This window comes from Dipteris shenzhenensis, chromosome 10 (assembly GCF_047967505.1).
Source record: "Dipteris shenzhenensis isolate YYH24624 ecotype China chromosome 10, Dip_SZ_1.0, whole genome shotgun sequence".
Taxonomy (NCBI): Eukaryota; Viridiplantae; Streptophyta; class Polypodiopsida; order Gleicheniales; family Dipteridaceae; genus Dipteris; species Dipteris shenzhenensis.
The window spans coordinates 29573220-29592931 of NC_141605.1; the positions used below are offsets into that span (position 1 = coordinate 29573220).

At 43.9% G+C, this 19712-nt stretch overlaps 2 protein-coding genes across 5 annotated transcripts in view; one reads left to right on the forward strand and one right to left on the reverse strand.

Moving 5' to 3' along the window:
• Positions 1–2626: 2626 nt before the first annotated feature.
• LOC147897664 (lysine-specific demethylase JMJ27-like) overlaps positions 2627–19712 on the forward strand; it is a 40998-nt gene continuing 23912 nt past the window's right edge. For 2 of the 4 annotated variants that reach the window (XM_087380679.1, XM_087380682.1), the window contains exons 1-12: positions 2627–2821; positions 3087–3669; positions 3785–3954; positions 4075–4189; positions 4285–4414; positions 4527–4584; positions 4710–5430; positions 5698–6027; positions 6353–6598; positions 6702–7151; positions 7248–7320; positions 7426–7511. In XM_087380679.1, coding sequence (XP_087236805.1) covers positions 3187–3669; positions 3785–3954; positions 4075–4189; positions 4285–4414; positions 4527–4584; positions 4710–5430; positions 5698–6027; positions 6353–6598; positions 6702–7151; positions 7248–7320; positions 7426–7511 — 2862 coding nt within the window. In that variant the 5' untranslated portion in view covers positions 2627–2821; positions 3087–3186. The remainder of the gene's footprint in view (positions 2822–3086; positions 3670–3784; positions 3955–4074; positions 4190–4284; positions 4415–4526; positions 4585–4709; positions 5431–5697; positions 6028–6352; positions 6599–6701; positions 7152–7247; positions 7321–7425; positions 7512–19712) is intronic. The other 2 variants (XM_087380680.1, XM_087380681.1) reach the window with 2 other exon arrangements.
• Positions 7600–19555, reverse strand: LOC147897665 (Eukaryotic aspartyl protease family protein). The gene is made up of 3 exons (XM_087380823.1): positions 18606–19555; positions 7761–7844; positions 7600–7627 (listed from the first exon to the last, which is right to left on the reverse strand). The coding sequence occupies exons 1-3, from the start codon at positions 19553–19555 to the stop codon at positions 7600–7602; spliced, it is 1062 nt and encodes a 353-aa protein (XP_087236949.1).

Here is a 19712-nt window from a genome sequence, read left to right on the forward strand (position 1 = left end):
TGAACACATAGAAAATATGCATACTATAGTCAAACACAATATTTTATCCACTGAATATGTGCATTGGTTTTTAATATGCACCTATATGTGCAATCCCAAGTTATTTTCAAAGACAAATCATAACGAGAACTCTACAATTTAATCATGATATTCTTAAAGATCATGTCCCGTACCTAGATGAATGTCATAAGCATTTCATGTACAAAAGCTTGGGTCCCTCTTCCATAAAAATCTCATATACCTAGATGAATGTCGTAAGCATTTCATGTATGAAAGCTCAAGTCCTTCTTCCAAAAAAATAACAAGTGGGTAATGTACACATATTAGACATGGATAGTGGCATCAAAGTGCATCAATTGAATCATTACATTCTTCATTCATTTCTGAACTAAGGAAGGCACACTTGAGGAGGTAGTAAAAATGTGGCTACTTATACAATAGGATTGAGCTTTAAAACAAGTGTTCATGTACATAGTTTATGAACCTTGAAAGAAATAAGGGCAGGTGGTAAGGCATTGCAAGGGAAATCTTCAATGATGCTCTAGTAGTACAAGGAAAAAGACTAGACAAAAGGCAAAGTGGAGAAAGAAAGAAGTCCAAACTAGAAAAAGTGCGATGAAATTGTAGGATCCTTGTGATGTAGGTGATGAATGGCATGCCTTAAATGAATGCAAGAGAAGTAGTGTTGTCATGAGCCTAAAGAGGGCATGCATATTTGAACTTTGTGTTCACATAAATTTAGCGGGATATACATGCATTTTTTAAAATACACATGCATTTTTTAAGTACAAAGATGGGAGCCACCATGCTTAGATCATAGTGTCATATTGAAATTGTACTGAAACTGTACAGTGTAATAAGTCACCATGCACACAAGACTCTTTGCAAGTATATACAATATAATATCAAGATGCCCACGATTTGGAAGGCCTTTATATTTGAAGTAGTTAAGTCCCCATGCTATAAACAAGAGGAGTGCTAATAATGGCTAACTAAGGAGTGCTAATAATGGCTTACTTTTAAGAATTGCTTACTTAGGAGTGCTATTAATGGCTTACTTTTAAGAATTGATTGCTTTGTGAAGGTTGCAAATATCAAGTTTGGAGTAGGTGGGGGTCTTTGACCCTTTCTTGCTCACCAAAATTTGTTAAATGCATAGTGGGTTGTGATGAACTTGAAAGCTGGAGATTCTTTGGTATACGATCTCTTAAAAAGTGAGTAGTCTTACATGATAGGGGCTTGTTATGTGGATGTTTGTAAGCTTTAACAGCAAATTAATGCTTGTTGGTTTTGTTTTGAGAAGACCACACTTGCACACACATTTTCGGACCATGAGGCTAGGGAGTCAGGACTTGAATTGTAATTTGCCTTGGCGAGGCTTGGCATGAATGATGAAACCATACCACAGGGGTAGGTCTAGACTCTACAAATTGGGAAAGGTCACATTGGATAGTATTAGTTGGGTGACGTCATCTCTATGCACCTCACGTGCTGTTTTTGTCTGCATCTCACGTGTTGTTTTTGTCAAGTTCGTCAAAGAAAAACAAAAACACAAATATGAAGACCACAAATGCCCAAAAGCTCCATCTAACTTCATTATATTTTATTTGAGGCTATGGAAAATTTGAAGACCCACAAATGCCAAAACCTCCATCTAACTCCATGCATTCAGCAGGCCATGGATGAAGACCCCATCGTCAAGGGGTGGTTCAGCTGGCTATTCCTCAAAAGGGATATGAGAGGCAGGGCTGGAGTATGGGCAAATTCATGGAAGTTGCTGGAAGGGGGAGGGGAAGAATGGAAGGGAAGGGGGCAAGGAAGAGAGAAAACTGTGAGCGCATGTGGGGTGGTGGCATGAAGTAGGAAAGCGGTATGAGGAGGAGAGATGGGAGCTGAGGGTTGAGGACTGTAGGATGGTAGAATGAATTAGGAAAGATGGGAGCTGAGGTTTGAGGACTGTAGAATGAATTAGGAAAGACATTAGATATCATCTACTTCTGTCAAGAGGGGAGAATGAATTAGGAAAGACATGAGGAGGAGATATCATCTACTTCTGTCAAGAGGGGAGAAGATGAGTGGATGGTTTCTCTATCTGGAGATCTAGCTAGTTGTCAAGGGAGAGCTGTGCATGAATTAGGAAAGAGATGAGGAGGAGATATGGAATTAGGAAAGATATGAGGAGGAGAAATGGAAGGTGAAATTTTGGGAGCCGGGGAGAATCGGAAGGAATATGACAACCCAGGTTGGGAGCTGAGATTGGAGGAGGAGGGGATGGATGTGGGAGCTGAGGTTGGAGGAGGGGATGGATATGGGAGCTGAGGTTGGAGGAGGAGGGGATGGATGTGGGTGTGTGGAACAGTAAATTGTGAGAGAGAGAGAGAGAGAGTGTGTGTGTAGAGCGTGTGTGTGGTGTGTGGGAGGGGATGGCGTCCATGATCAGGAATGGTAGGGGAGGAAAAAACTGAGGAGGGGAAAGAAAGCTGTGCTTGACAAGGAAGGGAAGACGAATCAGAGGCAAAGTGGGGAAGATGGCTCTGTGTTTTTTTGCTCTTTATTCAAAGGTATGGACTTGATTGGAAGTCATATCTTTGAAAGGCAACACAGCAGCAGCATCACAGAAAAACCATCGCCATAGCCAGCAGTATCCTTAGCCATCACCTTAGCCCCCAGCCCTCACAGCAATCGCCTCCCCCAACTCCATAGCTTCTGCTTGCCAGCTTCGCCGCCTTCGTAACCGTCGGAAGCTTGGCCGGAATTGGGCGCAGCAGCACGCCGACTACGACCACGACCACGACGACCACCAGCAGACTCAACCGAAGAGGTAAGTTGGTTTCGGCCCTTTCCCATGAACGGCATCCTGCGGGAGAATCGTTTTCTCGCACCCCAACTTGCGTCTTCGATGGGTTTCCTGTTGCTTTCCCAATCGCTTTCCTGCTGTCTCCCCCCCCGTTCCACGCCATCTGCGAGCCCTCTCTCTCTCTTTCTCTCTCGGATTTCCGTTTGACTGATCGCGTTCTCTTATCGCCTCATGCCGTTCCTGCCCCGTCCTAAACGGTTACTTCGGATTGCTTTTTTCCAACGCATAGGGGACGACAAAGGGGCGTTTGACCCATCAATTTTGCTCTAGGAAATTCAGACACGCAGGAGCAATTTCATGCGCTCTGGAAAAAATTTGGGTAGGAAGCGATGAATCGCGGGAGAAAGATTGGCGGGAGCAAGGGCGGGGAGGATATTCCCGACGAACTCCGTTGTAAGCGATCCGATGGAAAGCAATGGAGGTGCAATGCCCGGGCAATGGAAAACAAGACCCTTTGCGAGAAGCACTATGTACAGGCCAAAAAGAGAGCAGCTGGTGCGGCGTCGAACGCCTCGCCAAAGAAAAAAACGAAGGCCAGAGATCCAGGGCAGGAACCCGTGAGAACTCCCGAGATGATGATCAAGGATTCAAGCGCCAAAGTCAGGAGCGATTGTTCAGAGCCAGGCGTTGGGTATATGGAGGCTGAACCTCGGGTCAAGGCCCGGACAGGGCAAGCTTCCTTAGTAGCAATGAGTGATAAGCCATTCAGAGATTCATCGAATGGGCGTGCACGGTTGTTGAACGGTGCAGCCAAGAAGATTGACGACGATCTCAAACCTCCCAGGTCTCCAGGCCGGAATTCCTTCCTCAAGGTGACTACCGATTTGTGTTCTTACAAATTTCCTCCTCCTACGTTGTTGATTATATAATATACTGATGCATGCCCATTGATTTTGCCGGATAGTAAACTTTCCTTTGTTGTGATAGTCTGAGTACACCCAGGACGAGGTGATGCAATCACTAGAAACCGTTGCAGAAGGAGAAAGAGAACAGCAAAGCAGAATGTGTCATCAGTGCCAAAGAAATGACAAGGGAGATGTTATTCGTTGTGAAAAGTGCAGGAAAAAACGCTTCTGCTTACAGTGCATTACACGATGGTAATGTGTTGTAAACTTGCACGATGTAATGTGTTTTAAACTTGCAAATTGTTTTGGGAAAGCATTTCACTTGTCTTTTGGGATTCTCTCATCAGAAAAGTGTAATTGGGAAACTTTCAGGTATCCTGGAATGACTGAAGAAGACTTCAAAGACGCCTGCCCTTACTGCCGGGGGAACTGTAACTGTAAAGCTTGTCTACGGATGAATGGCCCTAAGTCTATGTTTACTGAAGAGGTAATCTTTGTAGCATTTCTTACTTATTTTTGCATTGAGGAAGATTTTTAAATCTCGTGCTACATACAGCTAATGCCTGTAACATTGTTTACCAGCAATTTGTGGCAGCCAGTAAAGCTGAAACAATCAAGTTCCTCCGGTATATGCTATCTTTCATTCAGCCTCTTCTACAACAGCTGCATCAGGAACAATGCCAAGAATTTGAATTAGAAACCAAGTTGAGAGGTTGGTTTGTATGAAGCAGCCTCTTTAATGAATATTGCTTGTTTTGTGCTTTCAAGTTCTTGTACTAGCCGTTGTATGGCAGTGTATAAGTTATTGGCTCATTTGTTCTCAGGAGAGGCTGGTTCTGTGGTGAAAAGGTCAAGACTTAACAAGGATGAGCGCTTGTACTGGTCAGTTGATTGCTTTGCTCAGCATTCTTCTTGGCAGATATAAAGGTCTATCTTCTATTTCATCATGCCACTTGCCTGTAGGAAGCACACGCGCCTGAAATTCAGTTCTTTCTTTTGTTGTGTAGTGACAACTGTAACACATCAATTGTGGATCTTTATAGAAGTTGTCCAGAATGTGGTTATGACTTGTGCCTGACTTGTTGTCGGGAGCTTCGGGTGGGCTTGCAACCTGGAGGTGATAGAGCCTGCTCAGCAGAGCAACAGTCTCATGAGAGAGCCAGGGGTTTGCCACAGAATGCACGGACTGGAAGCTTTTCCCAACTACCTGCATGGTCTGTTGATTCTGATGGCAGTGTTCCTTGTCCACCTAAGGCACGAGGTGGTTGTGGACTCAGTACACTGATACTGAAGCGGATTTTGAAGTCCAATTGGATAGCAAAACGTGTAGCAGACGTCAATTGCTTTTTGCTAACGGACCACAAGTTGCCTATTTTGTCAGATGGATCTCATCCCTGCTCTGTGTGCTCTAGCAGAATTAATTCAGATTCAGCTTCTACTTCTGACACTTTTGAGAAGTATTTATGTCAGGCAGCTCATAGAACAGAGAGTAAAGACAATTATATTTACTGTCCAACTGCCCAAGTTATAAAAGAAGAAGGTATAGAGCATTTCCGAAGGCACTGGCTTCGAGGTGAGCCAGTCATTGTCAGAAATGTGCTCGAAGGAACTCGGGGCTTAAGCTGGGAGCCCATGGTTATGTGGCGTGCTGTCCGGGAGACCACAAGGAACAAATTTAGAGAAGAAACAAAGTCTGTGAAGGCCCTTGATTGTCTTGATTGGTGTGAGGTACGTTTCTATTTTCGCGTTTCAGCACTGTAGCTTATTTGTTGAATTTGGTTAGTAAATTCTCACAAATGTTCACATTTTTCTTCATGTAAAGAAATAACCCACAGATTTTGTGGTTCTGCTTGGTGGGTGCTTTAGTTAATTTAGTTATTTGTCTGTATATTTCTCTTGGCATTCTGATCCTAGGCTTGAAATCTAAAATAGGAAACAGTTAGGGACACTTTAATTGTCTCATCTTGTGACAATACAAGGGAATACATTCTGCAGGTCGAAATCAATATACATCAATTTTTCAAAGGATACCAAGAAGGTCGTATGCACAGAGATACTTGGCCTGAAATGTTGAAGCTCAAAGACTGGCCTCCTGCTAATTTTTTTGAGGAAAGGCTGCCACGTCATGGGGCTGAATTTATCAGTGCCCTGCCTTTTCACGAATACACACATCCAAAACATGGGATTTTGAACTTGGCTTCGAAACTCCCAGAGAATGTGATGAGACCAGATCTTGGTCCAAAAACCTACATTGCATATGGAATGCAGGAGGAACTTGGAAGGGGTGATTCAGTGACAAAATTGCATTGTGACATGTCTGATGCGGTATGTTTGCTTGCCTTCCAGGCTTGGATGAAAAAAAGAGTTGTTTCTGCTTTGATAACATTGATATCTCTCTTCTCTCTCTTCATTTTCTTTTGCTATTGTATATCTACCAGAAGTCAACGTATCCTGGGACTGAGGAGAACCTAAGCCTTCCTTTCCTAACGAAGCAGTTCTTATTGTCTACTTCTGAATTCTCTCTCTCTCTCTCTCTCTCTCTCTCCACCCCCTCCAAACCCATCCCTTTTCTCTTCCTGTTTTTTTCTTTTCTTTGTTACAATTGCTCAAATCGTGATGTCCAGTTTCTCTCATTTACTTTGTGGTCAAGGTGAATGTGCTTACACACACAACAGAGGTTAAGCATCCTGAATGGCAAAAGAGGAGACTTGATAAGTTTTGGATACTCTATAAGGAGATGAAGGTTTCAGAACGGTCTTCAGAAGTTGATCCAAGTTTTGAAGGCCGAGACTTGGAAAGCTGGCATGCTCAAAGTTTAGGAGCTCGTGTATGGGACATGGTTGTACAGTCAGAAAATGAATTGGAAGGGACCGATGATCCTTCACATGGGGACAAAGTAAGTACATATTTTCATGTTTTGTTTATGCCTAATTGTTTGCCCAGGTGTGCACATGTTAACATACCCAATACACCTTATGGCTGTGTTTCATGATATCCAGACTGCTGAAGTCGAATCAAATGGTGAGAATAGCAAAGTGAGGGTGGAACTTGGCAGCCAACAAGACACCGCAGTAGCCACCAGAAATGGTGTCGCTCTGTCAAAAGATGGCACTGATGAACATGACAGCCTAAAGAAAAGCCTTTTGAGCTCTCAAGATGAGTCCAGCAGATCCATGGAGCAGGACATCTCAGATTCGAATAGACCGAGAACAGAAGCTAAAGGTGGAAACCAACAAAAGATCTTAGAAGGGGATGAGCAAAATGATGCTGTCACTTGCCCAGAAGCAGGAGGAAGCAGAAATGAGAAACTCCATGGAATAGAGGAGGTGTCTTCTCATGGTGGTGCTCTTTGGGATATCTTCCGGCGACAAGATGTGTCAAAGTTACAAGCCTACTTGAGATTACACTGGCAGGAATTTCAGCACATTGGGGAAAGATTTCTGGATCATGTAAGGATTGTATTGGGTGCACATACCAAATATTGTTTATTTATATTCAAGTGTTTAAAGTTTTACATCTCAATCTTATTGTCAATGATTCTGCAGATTGTTCATCCAATTCATGATCAGACCATCTATCTTACGGAAGAGCATAAAAAAAAACTCAAGGATGAGTTTGGTGAGTCGACAGTGGATTCTCTCAGAGCTTTGTATAGCTTGGTTTTTCTTCTCATGATCTATTGCAACAACAGATTAAGTCTCTGGAAAATTCGGTTTTGTGTAGGGGTTGAAGCCTGGACATTTGAACAGCATACAGGAGATGCGGTGTTTATTCCAGCAGGCTGTCCCCACCAAGTCAGAAATTTGAAGGTATCACAGTTTCCTGGTTTGAGGACCTAATCAGTGATGCTCCTGCCAAAGTTCTTTTTTTATATAAATGTAGCCACTTGTTTTTTCATCATCTCTTTGGATTCCATAGGGCTGTACTGGTCAGTGTCACAATTAAACATGTTTTCAATTATTCCAAGCGTTTGCAAACTTTATCAAATGTTGGAAAGTCTAAACTGAAGTTTTTAAGCTGGCCCTTACAAAAGAGTAATTATGCAAATCTGCACTGACCTGTTAACGTTGACTGTGTGGAGGCTTCCTGCTGCTTGCTGTGCAACGTAAAGCTTTTCCATCTCAGTATCGGCTCGCAAGCTCCTTACATCAATGTAGACAGTCAGCTAGTTTGGATACTTTGAGTTTTGTTCAACTTTATCATTTATGTTTTGTCAACCCATGTTGTTGTGTCACATCAATGATCATACATGGTTGATGGATCATGGACTATGGTATGCAACTTGTCTATGTTTACATTCTGTGTGTTTGTTTTGATGGTCATGGATCATTGCACTCATAATAAAAGACTTGGGCGTTGGAATTTGCAACTTGAACACATGGTTGGTGAAATGTCAATACTGACTCAAGCTCTTTTCAAATAAGCATATGCTTTTATCACCTCCATATATCTTCTCATATTCACAACTTCTGCGTCTGTAAAAGGGCAGGGAAAAAATATAATTTTCCAGTGTGGATAAAATACTAACCATCTGCAAATTCCAAATGCATTTGCAAACATGCAGTTTCCAAACATCTAGCAACTCTGATTTGATTTCTTTTTTATTGTAATGTTTACAGTTAACTCATAGCAAATGGTGCTTTGGTATTGATGGGAACATCAGGTCCGCTTAGTTCTGTTTTGTCATCTTGCCCTTTGTGATTCTTTTGTAAGTTGTAGTCTTGTGTGTCTTGGAAGTATCATTTGGCGTCGATAGTCTGTTTTCTTCTCTTGGAATTTATTCTTTGGCTTCGGCATTTGTACATCAATGACTTTGTTAGCTCAGTTAATTTCACAGAAACATAAACTTGTTAAGTGTGGTGTTCTGCTCTTTTGAAAGATGCATGTGTGATCTTTTCTTTTAAAGGCAGGCATCTTGGCATTTCAGTTAAGAAGTGCAACCTTTTTTTTGAAGGCAGGTATCTTGACACTTCAGTTGATTTCTCAAAAACTTACATTTGTTTGAAAGAATTCTTGACAAGATCGTTTCATGTCATGTCTCTGCTGTGGTGTTAGAAACATTTTGGTCTCTTTCAGAGCAGACGTTTATCAATGAGGGTATATTGAAAATCCATTTCTTAAGGTGTGAGTGATGTTTTGCTGTAGGCTGAGTCTGCCCTTCACCTATGGAATGCTGACAGAAACCTATTATGAAGATGTTTGTATAAATGGATGCTCAAGAATGTGTGGGTGTGTGTATATGTATATGTGAGAGAAAATGTGTATACTACACCAACCATTGGGCCTTGATGAAGTCAATGGGTAGTGTCATGTGCACAGATTGGTATCCGATGTGTACTGGGTACACAAGACTAGCTCAGGTAGCCTGGGGAGGCTTAGAGCTAGGCAGGCTTGATTCTCGGGTTGAGTGGCAAGGGTACGAACGAGTTAGAGGTCTTCGCTATTTTTGGCGCTTGGGGCCCGAGTCTATAAAAGGGGCCCAGAGGTTCAGTTCTCAGAGAGCCGATGGGAGCAAGTTTCGTTCCCAAGTGCTAGGTCTGATCCTGGATTGAGTCACGGACGCGCACCTGCATCATAGCGTAGCCCAAGGCCCAGCAGCAGATCCCAGGCTTCACAGCACCACCTGGTGGTATGGGACACCGGGCTGGTTAGGATCTGGTTGGGAGTTCGTACCAGTAGCTCAGCTCGTGGCTCGGAGGGGACATCTCCTGATTCGGGATCACATCCTGTAGATGTCATGATTGGGTGGTGAGCAGCCTGCTCAGTTTCCTCACGTTGTGTCTGTTCTTGTGTTTGCTTGCAGATCAGAGGTTTCAGGAGTGTTGGGACGTGTCAGTTGGTATCAGAGCCAACTCCTGAGGTAGGAACTTCTGTTGCGAGAATTTTGGACGATTCTTTCTCCAGGTATGCCCTAATTTCGAAATTCGTGCTCAAACCCTGCAAGTGCTTGTTTGGTTCATCGGTTTTGGGAAGTGGTTAAGATTTAGGGAAAGAAGGAAGGAAGAAGAGAGAGAGGGTGAATTCGAGGCTGCTAAGTGGGGTTAGGTGAGAGAGAGTGTGAGGTGTAGCTAGGAGAGAGTGGAGAGGATTGTAGGAGAGGCGTGAGAGGGGCTGCTAGGCAAGCGATGAATTGAGGGGAACCCCAGGGGATCCCGTGTACGGTCAGGGCTGCGCAGTGATTAGGTGATGCATGTAGGAGAGTGTAGAGGGGTGTGCCATAGGCTAGAGCAGGATTGCGGCCAGGCTGCTGTTTGGGGAGGCTGGATGCTAAAAAAAGCATCAACCCTCCAAGTTTGGGAGGGTGGGCTTTTTTAGAAAGCATAGCTTTCTAAGAGCTGTACCTTCTACTTTATAGCTCGGCGAGACCATAGTTCTGCCTCAGCTTATGCTAGTGCGCACGAGAAGACCCCTCCACACCCCTGGCGGATTTCGTCACCTAGGTACGGCTTGCAGCAGACTTCCGTACGGCACAGCCAGCAGCGGGACCAGCAGCGGGAGTCTCAGTGTTCACTGACTCGAGCTGATCGTCAGCTTTGTACCTCTTTTATCGGCCAGTCTCTCTTCTCTTTCGTCACCTCCTCTCGGGACAGTTTTTTCCTCTGCTCCACTCTCCTTCAAGCTCCGATCCCACTTGTCACTTCTCTAAGTTCACTCCCTTCTTGAGATCAGGTTTCAGATATGGTTGATTCTGTAAACCTTGAGCTTGCGATGGGAGACCAGGATTTGAACTACCATGCAGAGGATGATTAGGGTCTCTACGATGATCTGATTACGAAGAAAGCTTTCAGTGAATTCACCACTGCTCTCGATGGAAAGTTTGAGCAAGTTAACACGAATCAAACGGGGTTGACGCAGCAACTCTAAGGGATTCAGACTACACTCACACTTTTGACTAGCACTGTTCAGGCGCTCACGCATGTGGATGCCATGGCTTCAGTGTTAGGTCCGACCATCACTCCCGATCCTTTTTTCGGAGACCAGAAGTCTCGTACCAAGGAGGTTGTTGACACTTGGTTGCACAAGTGGCAAGTACACTTTCAGTTTCACCCTTACCTAGATGACAAGAAAATACAGCTTGCAGCCGGGTTTATGTCAGGAAAGGCTTTATTGTGGTGGAAGGAACTCCAACCCAAGCCTGGAACATGGAACGAATTCGAAGGGGTCTTCAGGAAAGAGTTTCTGAAGAAGGAGGAAGTTTACAATATCGTAGGCAAGCTCAAAGCCCTCGATATGTCCAAGCTGAATTTGACTTTTGAGGTTTATCTTTAGAGGTTTCGGGATTTGCAGACCAGAGCTACAAAGATGGATCCAGTGACCTTGTTAGGTTTCTTTGTGGATGGTTTGCCTGACTCCTATAAGTTATAGATCAAGAACAACAAGTGTACCACGTTGCAAGAGGCCATGAATTACGCGCGTATTTATGATGATACCATGGCCAGTGCAAAGGGAACCACAGTTGCCGACACGGGTGGGAAGAACAAGCTAATGTCTACCACTGGTACCGGGGAGACGAAGTCTATAGACAACGCCTCCAAGAAACATTTGACTCAGGCGAAGAATGGTCGTGCTCGTTTCCTTCGTATCTTGAAGCTAAAGAAGGAAGGACGTTGTTTCTTCTGCGAGGAGTGCGGCTACACTAAGAATGATTGTCCTAAGCGCAAGAACTACAAGCAAGCGTCGGGACCGAAGCTCCAGGCGGGTCCGTGTACCAAAGCCAAGGGAGCTAATCAAGTTTCGATGACAGGTATTTCTGTAAATGTCATTACCTGCCCACTTTCTTGTAATTGCACTTTTAATACTTCGTTATTTGGTTCCCATGATCTTTTCCGAGTTTATGGAGAAGTTAGAGACCAAAGAGTTCACATTCTCTTTGACCCGGGCAGCTCTCACAACTTTGTTAATTACAAATTTGTGCAGAAGATAGGGCTGTCCACGATACCTAGCGATCGCACCTATCAGGTGCAGCTTCCAGCTGGGAAGCAGTTTTGGGATCACAAGATTGAAGCCCTTTCTATCCGGATTCAAGATTACACAGCGGCTCTTACGTGCTATGTCATGCACTTGGAGCATGTGGACTTGTTGATCGGAATAGAGTGGTTTAAAACCCACGATATTCGGATTGGATGGAAGGACCATACTCTTTCTTTTTTGAAAAAGGACACCCAATTTTGTATTCAGTGTGATAACATTCCCTCTTCTCAGGGACTCAGTGTGTTTTGATTCTGCTTTCTTCATTTGTTGTCTCTGTTAGTAACAAGAATGATTTAAGTGTGTTTGAACACCGTGAATTGAGAACGTTGTTAGATGATTTCATGGATGTATTCCCTGCTCAACTGCCGGAAGGTTTATCTCCAAAATGGGCAGTAGATCATCGCATAGACTTAGTACCTGGGGCTCAACCTATTAGTGTTCCACCTTATAGGATGAGTCAGCTTGAGGAGGATGAGTTAGCTTCACAGCTATAAGATTACTTGAATATAGCTACATGATTACTTGAATATGGGCTATATTCGCCTAAGTAAATCACCTTGGGGAGCACCTGTTCTCTTAAGAAAGAAGAAAGATTCTACATGGAGAATGTGTATAGATTATAAACAATTGAATAAAGTGGCAATTAAGAATCGATACCCTCTACCTTGTTCCGATGATCTAATAGACCGTTGGGCTGGAGCGAAGTATCTCACTAAGATTGATTTGCGTACAGGTTATCACCAAATCCGTATCTATGCTAAACACATAGATAGAACCGCATTCCGAACTAGGTATGGCCACTATGAGTTTCTTGTATTACCTTATGGTTTGACCAATGCTCCTGCCACCTTCCAGCAAATGACGAACGATTTGTTCCGAGATTTTCTGGGCAAATTCGTTGTAGTGTTCTTAGATGACATCTTGGTATATAGCCGAACGCTAGAGGATCACATAGGACACCTCCGGATTGTCTTAGTTATTCTAAGACAGCATAAGCTCTATGCCAAGATGAGTAAATGTGACTTCTTTATGAAGGAGATCATTTATTTAGGACACAAGATTTCTTTTGAAGGTATTAGCATTGATCTGGATCGTATCTAGAAGGTTTTAGAATGGCCTATCCCTCAGACTGTGAAACAACTTCGTTCTTTCCTAGGATTTACGGTATTTCTACGGAAGTTTGTGCGTGATTATTCACACATCACGGCACCCCTGTCAAACATATTGAAATGTCGTGGACGCAGGTCTACCCAGCCGATCTCTTGGAATGATGCATTGAACAAGGCTTTTGAAACCTTGAAGTTTTCTATCAAGGAAGCACATGTTCTTGCATTACCCGAGGTCGATGCGAGTGATTTTGCGATTGGGACAGCTCTATTCCAAGAGGGCAGACCTGTAGCTTTTGAGAGTAAGAAGCTAGACGACACCCAATATCGTTGGCCCACACTAGAAAAGGAACTCTATGCAGTAGTGTATGCCCTTAAGGTTTGGAGACACTACTTGTATGGTTCGAAGTTTCTTGTATTGACCGATCATCAGTCAATTAAGTATGTGTGTGATGGGTCTGAATTGAGGGGACGGAAAGCTAGATGGGCAGAATTAATGCAAGATTTTGATTTTGAAATACGTTATCGCAAGGGTTCGTTGAATAGTGTGGCGGATGCCTTAAGTCGAGTCAAGTTTGTAAATGCTACGTCATTTACGGAAATATCCTCAGACCTATTTCAATCCTTGAGAGGGCTTTGCGCAACTGATAGTCATTTCAGTTCTTATTGGCAGAGAGTCCAGGATGGGAGCTCCATGGTTGACCAGGACTCAGGAATTGTGCCACCTACGGTATAGGCGGCGGAAGGTCAGTGGATGATTAGGAACGGCTTGCTGTTCCGAAATGGAAAGATTTGTGTGCCAGATGTTCTGGAACTTCGATCCAAGATTCTCTGGGAGTGTCATGATGCTCCAGTGCTGGACATCCAGGTATACATTGGACTCTGTCTCTTGTGAAGCATATCTTTTATTGGCCTAAGATGGGTGCATTTATTGAAAACTATGTGGTAGGTTGCCGAGTTTGTCAGGTTACTAAGGCAGAACGCCTTAGAAGCGCGGGTTTATTACAGCCATTGCAGATTCCAGGTAATAAATGGGAAAGTATTTCCATGGATTTTATTATTGGTTTGCCACGAACGCGCAAGGGTCATGACTCCATTTGGGTCATAGTTGACTGTCTAATAAAAATGGCTAGATTCTTACCTACTAGAACAACTATTTCAGCTATTCAGCTGGCTCACGAGTTTGTGGACCACTTGTTTAAGTTGTATGGTTTGCCCTCTGACATAGTCAGTGATAGGGACTCAAATTTGGTTTACAAGTAACTTTTGGACACTCGTTTTTGAGAAGTTAGAAACTACTCTAGGTATGAGTTCCTTAGATCATGCACAATTCGATGGCAGTACAGAGAAGGTCAACCAATTGGTTGAAGATATGCTTCGGGCATATGTTTCTAAGAGACAGTCTTCATGGAAAGATTATCTACCTATGATAGAATTTGCTTATAACAGTGCAAAGCATTCGAGTACTGGGTACAGTCCTTTTATGCTTATCTACGGGTTTCAACCTAAGTCACTAGTTATGGTTGGGTTAAAAGGAATCCAAAATGATGCTGCAAAGACCTTCTTGCTAGACTTGTAGGAAATGTTGCAGTTTGCCAAGGAGTCTATTAGAAGTGCCCAAGATCAGGACATATTTTATGCTAATAGACATCGTTCACCTAGAGAGTTCTCTGAAGGAATGATGGTATATTTGAGAATTCCCAAGGAATCCAAGAGCCTAAGTACTGGTTTGGTTCCGAAGTTATACCCCAGATACTGTGGTCCGTTCAAGGTCATTAAAAGAATTGGACCAGTTGCATATCGACTAGAGTTGCCTCCTGATGTTAAAGTACATCCAGTCTTTCATGTCAGTAGACTGAAAGAAGTATTGGGTGGGGATGATCAACTTGTTTCTCCTCAAGAAATAATAGAAGTTACAGATTTGACTTTTATTCCACACGAACCTGAGTGTATTCTTGAATTTCGTGAAAGACAGATTCGTAATAGAACTATCATGGAATACAAGATCAAGCGGAAGGATCGTGTTGAGGAGGATGCAACATGGGAGACATTACAGAACCTCCAGCGGACATTCCGGGGTTTTTTAGCGAACTCAGGAGTGAGTTCTTAGAGGAGGGGAAGTATGTCATGTGCACAGATTGGTATCTGACGTGTATTGGGTACACAAGACTAGCTCAGGTAGCCTGGGGAGGCTTAGAGCTAGGTAGGCTTGATTCTCGGGTTGAGTGGCAAGGGTACGAACCAGTTAGAGGTCTTCGCTATTTTTGGCGCTTGGGGCCCGAGTCTATAAAAGGGACCCAGAGGTTCAGTTCTCAGAGAGCTGATGGGAGCAAGTTTCGTTCCTAGGTGCTAGGTCTGACCTTGGATTGAGTCGCGGACGCGCGCTTGCATCATAGTGTAGCCCAAGGCCCAGCTGCAGATCCCAGGCTTCACAGCGCCACCTGGTGGTATGGGACACTAGGCTGGTTAGGATCTGGTTGGGAGTTCGTACCAGTAGCTCAGCTCGTGGCTCGGAGGAAACATCTCCTGATTCGGGGTCACATCCCGTAGATGTCATGGTTGGGTGGTGAGCAGCCTGCTCAGTTTCCTCACGTTGTGTGTGTTCTTGTGTTTGCTTGCAGATAAGAGGTTTCAGGAGTGTTGGGACGTGTCAGGTAGCTAGTCCCTACTATGATGGAGTCTGATCTTTCACAAAGTGGAGTCTGATCTTTCAGCTTTGTGACTTGTTGTAGTGAAGGGGGAATGGGGAAGTGAGAGAAAGCCACGGAAGGCAGGGGGAGATAGAGAAAGAATAGGGGAGGGAAGTAGAGAGAACAAGACTGGAAGTACACAAGTGATGAAGGAAGCAAGGAGAAGTGGATTAGACGTCAAATCAATAGCCCCTTACAATCCTTTTGGGTTGACTTATATAGTCCCCCACAGTTCCCACATTTCCCCTACTATTCTCCCATCTATTTCCCCCTTAAAATCCATCTTTTTCCCACCTTCATTACAGCCATCCCTTCCCAAAGAATTTTGCCCTCAAAATTTCCAAGAGGCTGCCCTGGATGAGAAGGATACAACAGAAACTGATCAGCTCTGTAGCAGATAGGGGTAGTCCTGCACAATGCTCTCAGGTTGCCAAGAATTCTCATCTTCTGTTAAACCTTTCCATTTGATGAGGTATTCTGTGTAGGCTTTGTTCCTGAGTACATGATCTCTGAAGCCCTTGATTTGCTCCGGCACATAGATTATGTGGCCCTCTTCATCCATAGGAGGCAACTTAGGAAGAACCTGGACATGCTGTCCGACATGTGGTTTCAGCAAGGATACATGGAAAACATTATGGATCTTGGAGGTACTGGGTAGTTCCAACTGATATGCTACCTGCCCAACTTTGCGGATGATTTTGTAGGGGCCATAATACCTGTGGGCAAGCTTTGTGTTGGTATTACCTTTCAGCGAGGAATATCGATTCTTATGGAGATTTAAATGCACATAATCCCCTTCTTCAAAAGATAAGTACCTCCTTTGTTCATCTGCATACTTCTTCTGCTTGGCTTGGGCATCTTGCATATTCCTCTTAGCCAACTGCAGAAGGGCATCCATACTCTCCAAATCATTCCTTGCTTGCTGATTTTTCACAGCCAAGTCTGCAACCCTGGAAGGCATTCCCACTTTGCATCCATACATAGCCTCGAATGGACTCATGCCAATAGAGAGGTGTTTGGTGCTGTTGTAGCAAAATTCAGCCAATGCTAACCATTTGTCCCAAGACTTCTGCGTGTCATGACAGTAATGCCTTAGATACTCCTCCAACCACTTGTTCACCCTCTCTGATTGTCCATCCGTCTATGGATGATAAGCAGTACTAGGCGCAAGGGAAGTACCAACTGCAGTGAATAACTCCTGCCAAAAGTGACCCATAAATTTAGCATCCTTGTCACTGACAATCTCCTGAGGAAAACCATGGTGCTTGAACACATACTCAATGAATTGCCAGGCAACCTGTGAAGCGGAGTACCGAGTCCTAGTCGGTATGAAATGGCCCTGCTTAGTCATCCTGTCAACCACCACAAATATGCTATCCTAACCCTTATTTGTAGAAGGCAAGCCTGTAATGAAGTCCATGGCAATGTGAGTCCATTTGCCTTCAGGAATGGGTAGCGGTTGCAGAAGGCCTGTGGGTAACCGGCTGTCCACTTTATTTTGTTGGCAGGGCAAACATTCACTGACAAACTTAACCACATCTCGCCACAAACCATCCCAAATGAAGCTCTCCTTGACTTTTTCATATGTTTTTGTGATACCCGTATGCCCTGACATAGGGGATGAGTGCATTTCCTGTAATACCATCAACCTGTACTTGGAGTCTGGCACAGGATAAATTCTGTCCCTGCACCATAACAGTCCGTTGCGGAGCTGAAATCGAACATGTCCTTGGCTGGACGGACTCTGTAACTCCACAAAAATAGGAGCTGCATCAGAATTTTGCATGTATTCCTCCTGAATCCCAAGTATCCACTCCTAATGAAGCGTGGAAATGGCAGACAGTTTGCATGACCACATCCTAGACAAGGCATCAGCAACCACATTCTCTTTCCCCTTTCTATATTCAATGTCAAAATCATAGGACTGAACTGCAGCCAGCCATCTCTTCTGCTTCATGGATAAATTAGGCTGTGGTAAGAAGTACTTGAGTGTCCTGTGATCCGTTTTGACCTTAATCTTGCTACCGTACAGGTAGTGGTGCCATTTTGCAAAAGCATGCAAGATTGCCAGCATCTCTTGATCATAAACATGATAATTCATTTCTCTGGCATTAAACTTCCTGCTCTCAAAAGCAATCACACCATGCTCTTGTTTTAGGACAGCCCTAAACCTTTGCCACTGGCATCCGTCTCAATAATGAAAGACCGTGAGAAATCAGGGCACACCAATACAGGTGCATTGCTAAGGGCATCCTTGAGGTTATCAAAGCTGAGTTGTGCTGCTTCTGACCATTGGAAGGCATCCTTTTTCAGCAAATCAGTGAGGGGCAGCCCTTTTGGCGAAGTGCCTAATGAATCTCCTGTAAAAAGAAGCAAGACCCAAGAAACCTCTGAGCTGCGTGGTATTTTGTGGCTGCGGCCACTCCTTAATGCATTTCACCTTAGCTGGGTCTACCCTGATTCCGTGCCTGCTTACAACATGACCAAGATATTCAACCTCCTCTGCCATAAATGTGCACTTGCTGGCCTTGGCATTAGCACTTGTCGGACATGGTCAATGTGTTCCTGTGCATCCTTACTATAAATGAGAATGTCATTGAAAAATACCAGCACACATTTGAAAAGAAGGTGGTGTAAGATCTTGTTCATGAGTGCCTGGAAGGTGGCTGGTGCATTAGTCAAACCAAAAGGCATCACCTTGAACTCATATAATCCTCTTTCTGTACGAAAGGCAGTCTTATGCTCATCACCCTCTTTCATCCTGATCTGATGGTAACCTGACCTCAAATCAATCTTCGTGAAATACTGAGCACCCTTGAGTTCATCCAGCAGGTCATCAATCCTGGGAATAGGAAACCTGTTCTTAATGGTGGTCTTATTCAATTCTCTGTAATCAATGCACATACGAAAAGAGCCATCCTTCTTCTTCACCAGGAGTACTGGAGATGCAAGTGGCGAGGTGCTATGAGCAATGAAGTTTTTCTCAAGCAAATCTCGCACCTGTGTTGCCACTTCTTCCCGTTCAACCTTAGAGAGTCGGAACGGGGCCTTGTTTATTGGTTTACTACCATGTTCCAGGACTATGGCATGATCAACATCTCTTTTTGGGGGCAACTGAGATGTCATATCAGCAAACACATCCCCAAATTCTAAGAGCAATTTCTGCATTTCACAATTATCCACATGGGGAATACCACCCTCCTGAGGTACAGAGACATTCAATGCATAAATGGCACTTTCGTTCTTGAGCTCCCTAGCTAGCTGCCTTGCTGAAATGACCTGCAATTTCTGATTCACAATGCCCTGCAATGTAACAGTTCTACCCTTGTGGCAAAACTCAATAGATAAAGCATTCAAATCTATACTAATTTTCCCCAAGGATGTCAGCCAATCACAACCCAGGACAGCATCTATGGGTCCCATATCCAATGCCAAAAGATCACCTGCAAACTCATAATGATCAGAAAACTTGATCCTGGCATCCTGGCAACAATGTCTGCTGATCATGTGCTGTCCATTCGCGATCTCCACTTTCAGACCATGGTCTATCTCTGTAGCAACTAATCCCAATCTTTGCAATGTTCTACAATTAATGAAACTGTGAGTGCTACCACTGTCTACCAATACATGGACAGATCTGCCATTAATCATTCCCTTCAACCTGATTGTGTCAGCACTTTTGGCACCCATCAAGGCATGTAGTGAGATGGTATACAGTGTAGACTGGGCATCCCAATAAATCTGTTCATCATCCACAGGAACATTACCATTAGCATCACCTCTGACATGAAAAGTCATTGTAGGTTGATGCTCCAACACAAAGAGTGTTGGCTTACGGCCTTTCCTGCTACATGTAGGCTGAATATCAATCTCATGCATCACATGAGTGGTTTGCTCAATAGCCCCACCCGGATCAAAAGGAAAAGCAGTCCCCTTTGTGGCATCTGTGTCAGGAGACTCATCTGCATCATGAGCTCTTGTCAATTCCTCATGAGAGACATCATGGGGGTCTGCTACATCAGCCACTTCATCATCATCAGATAATTCAATTATCATGCTGAGTTTGGCTGAGCTGACATTCTTCATTTTGCACACATCTCGGTGCTCAGGTGTCCATTTCTCTCCACACCTAAAGCATAAATTTGCCTTCTTCCTACTGTCCATTATGGCTTTGGAATGTTGTTTAACTTCTGATTTGCCAAAACCAGCACTGGGTTTGACACTTGTCTTTGCATCCATGGGC

What these genes read in the sequence shown, in the direction of transcription:
- LOC147897665 (XM_087380823.1), bottom strand. Translation starts at nt 19,555, where the DNA reads ATGAAGAATGTCAGCTCAGCCAAACTCAGCATGATAATTGAATTATCT. An exon ending in CTCTTAGAATTTGGGGATGT is followed by an intron (nt 7,845 to 18,605) that starts GTTTGCTGATAT and finishes CATTGATGTAAG; the next exon opens with GAGCTTGCGAGCCGATACTG. An exon ending in CACACAGTCAACGTTAACAG is followed by an intron (nt 7,628 to 7,760) that starts GTCAGTGCAGAT and finishes GACACTGACCAG; the next exon opens with TACAGCCCTATGGAATCCAA.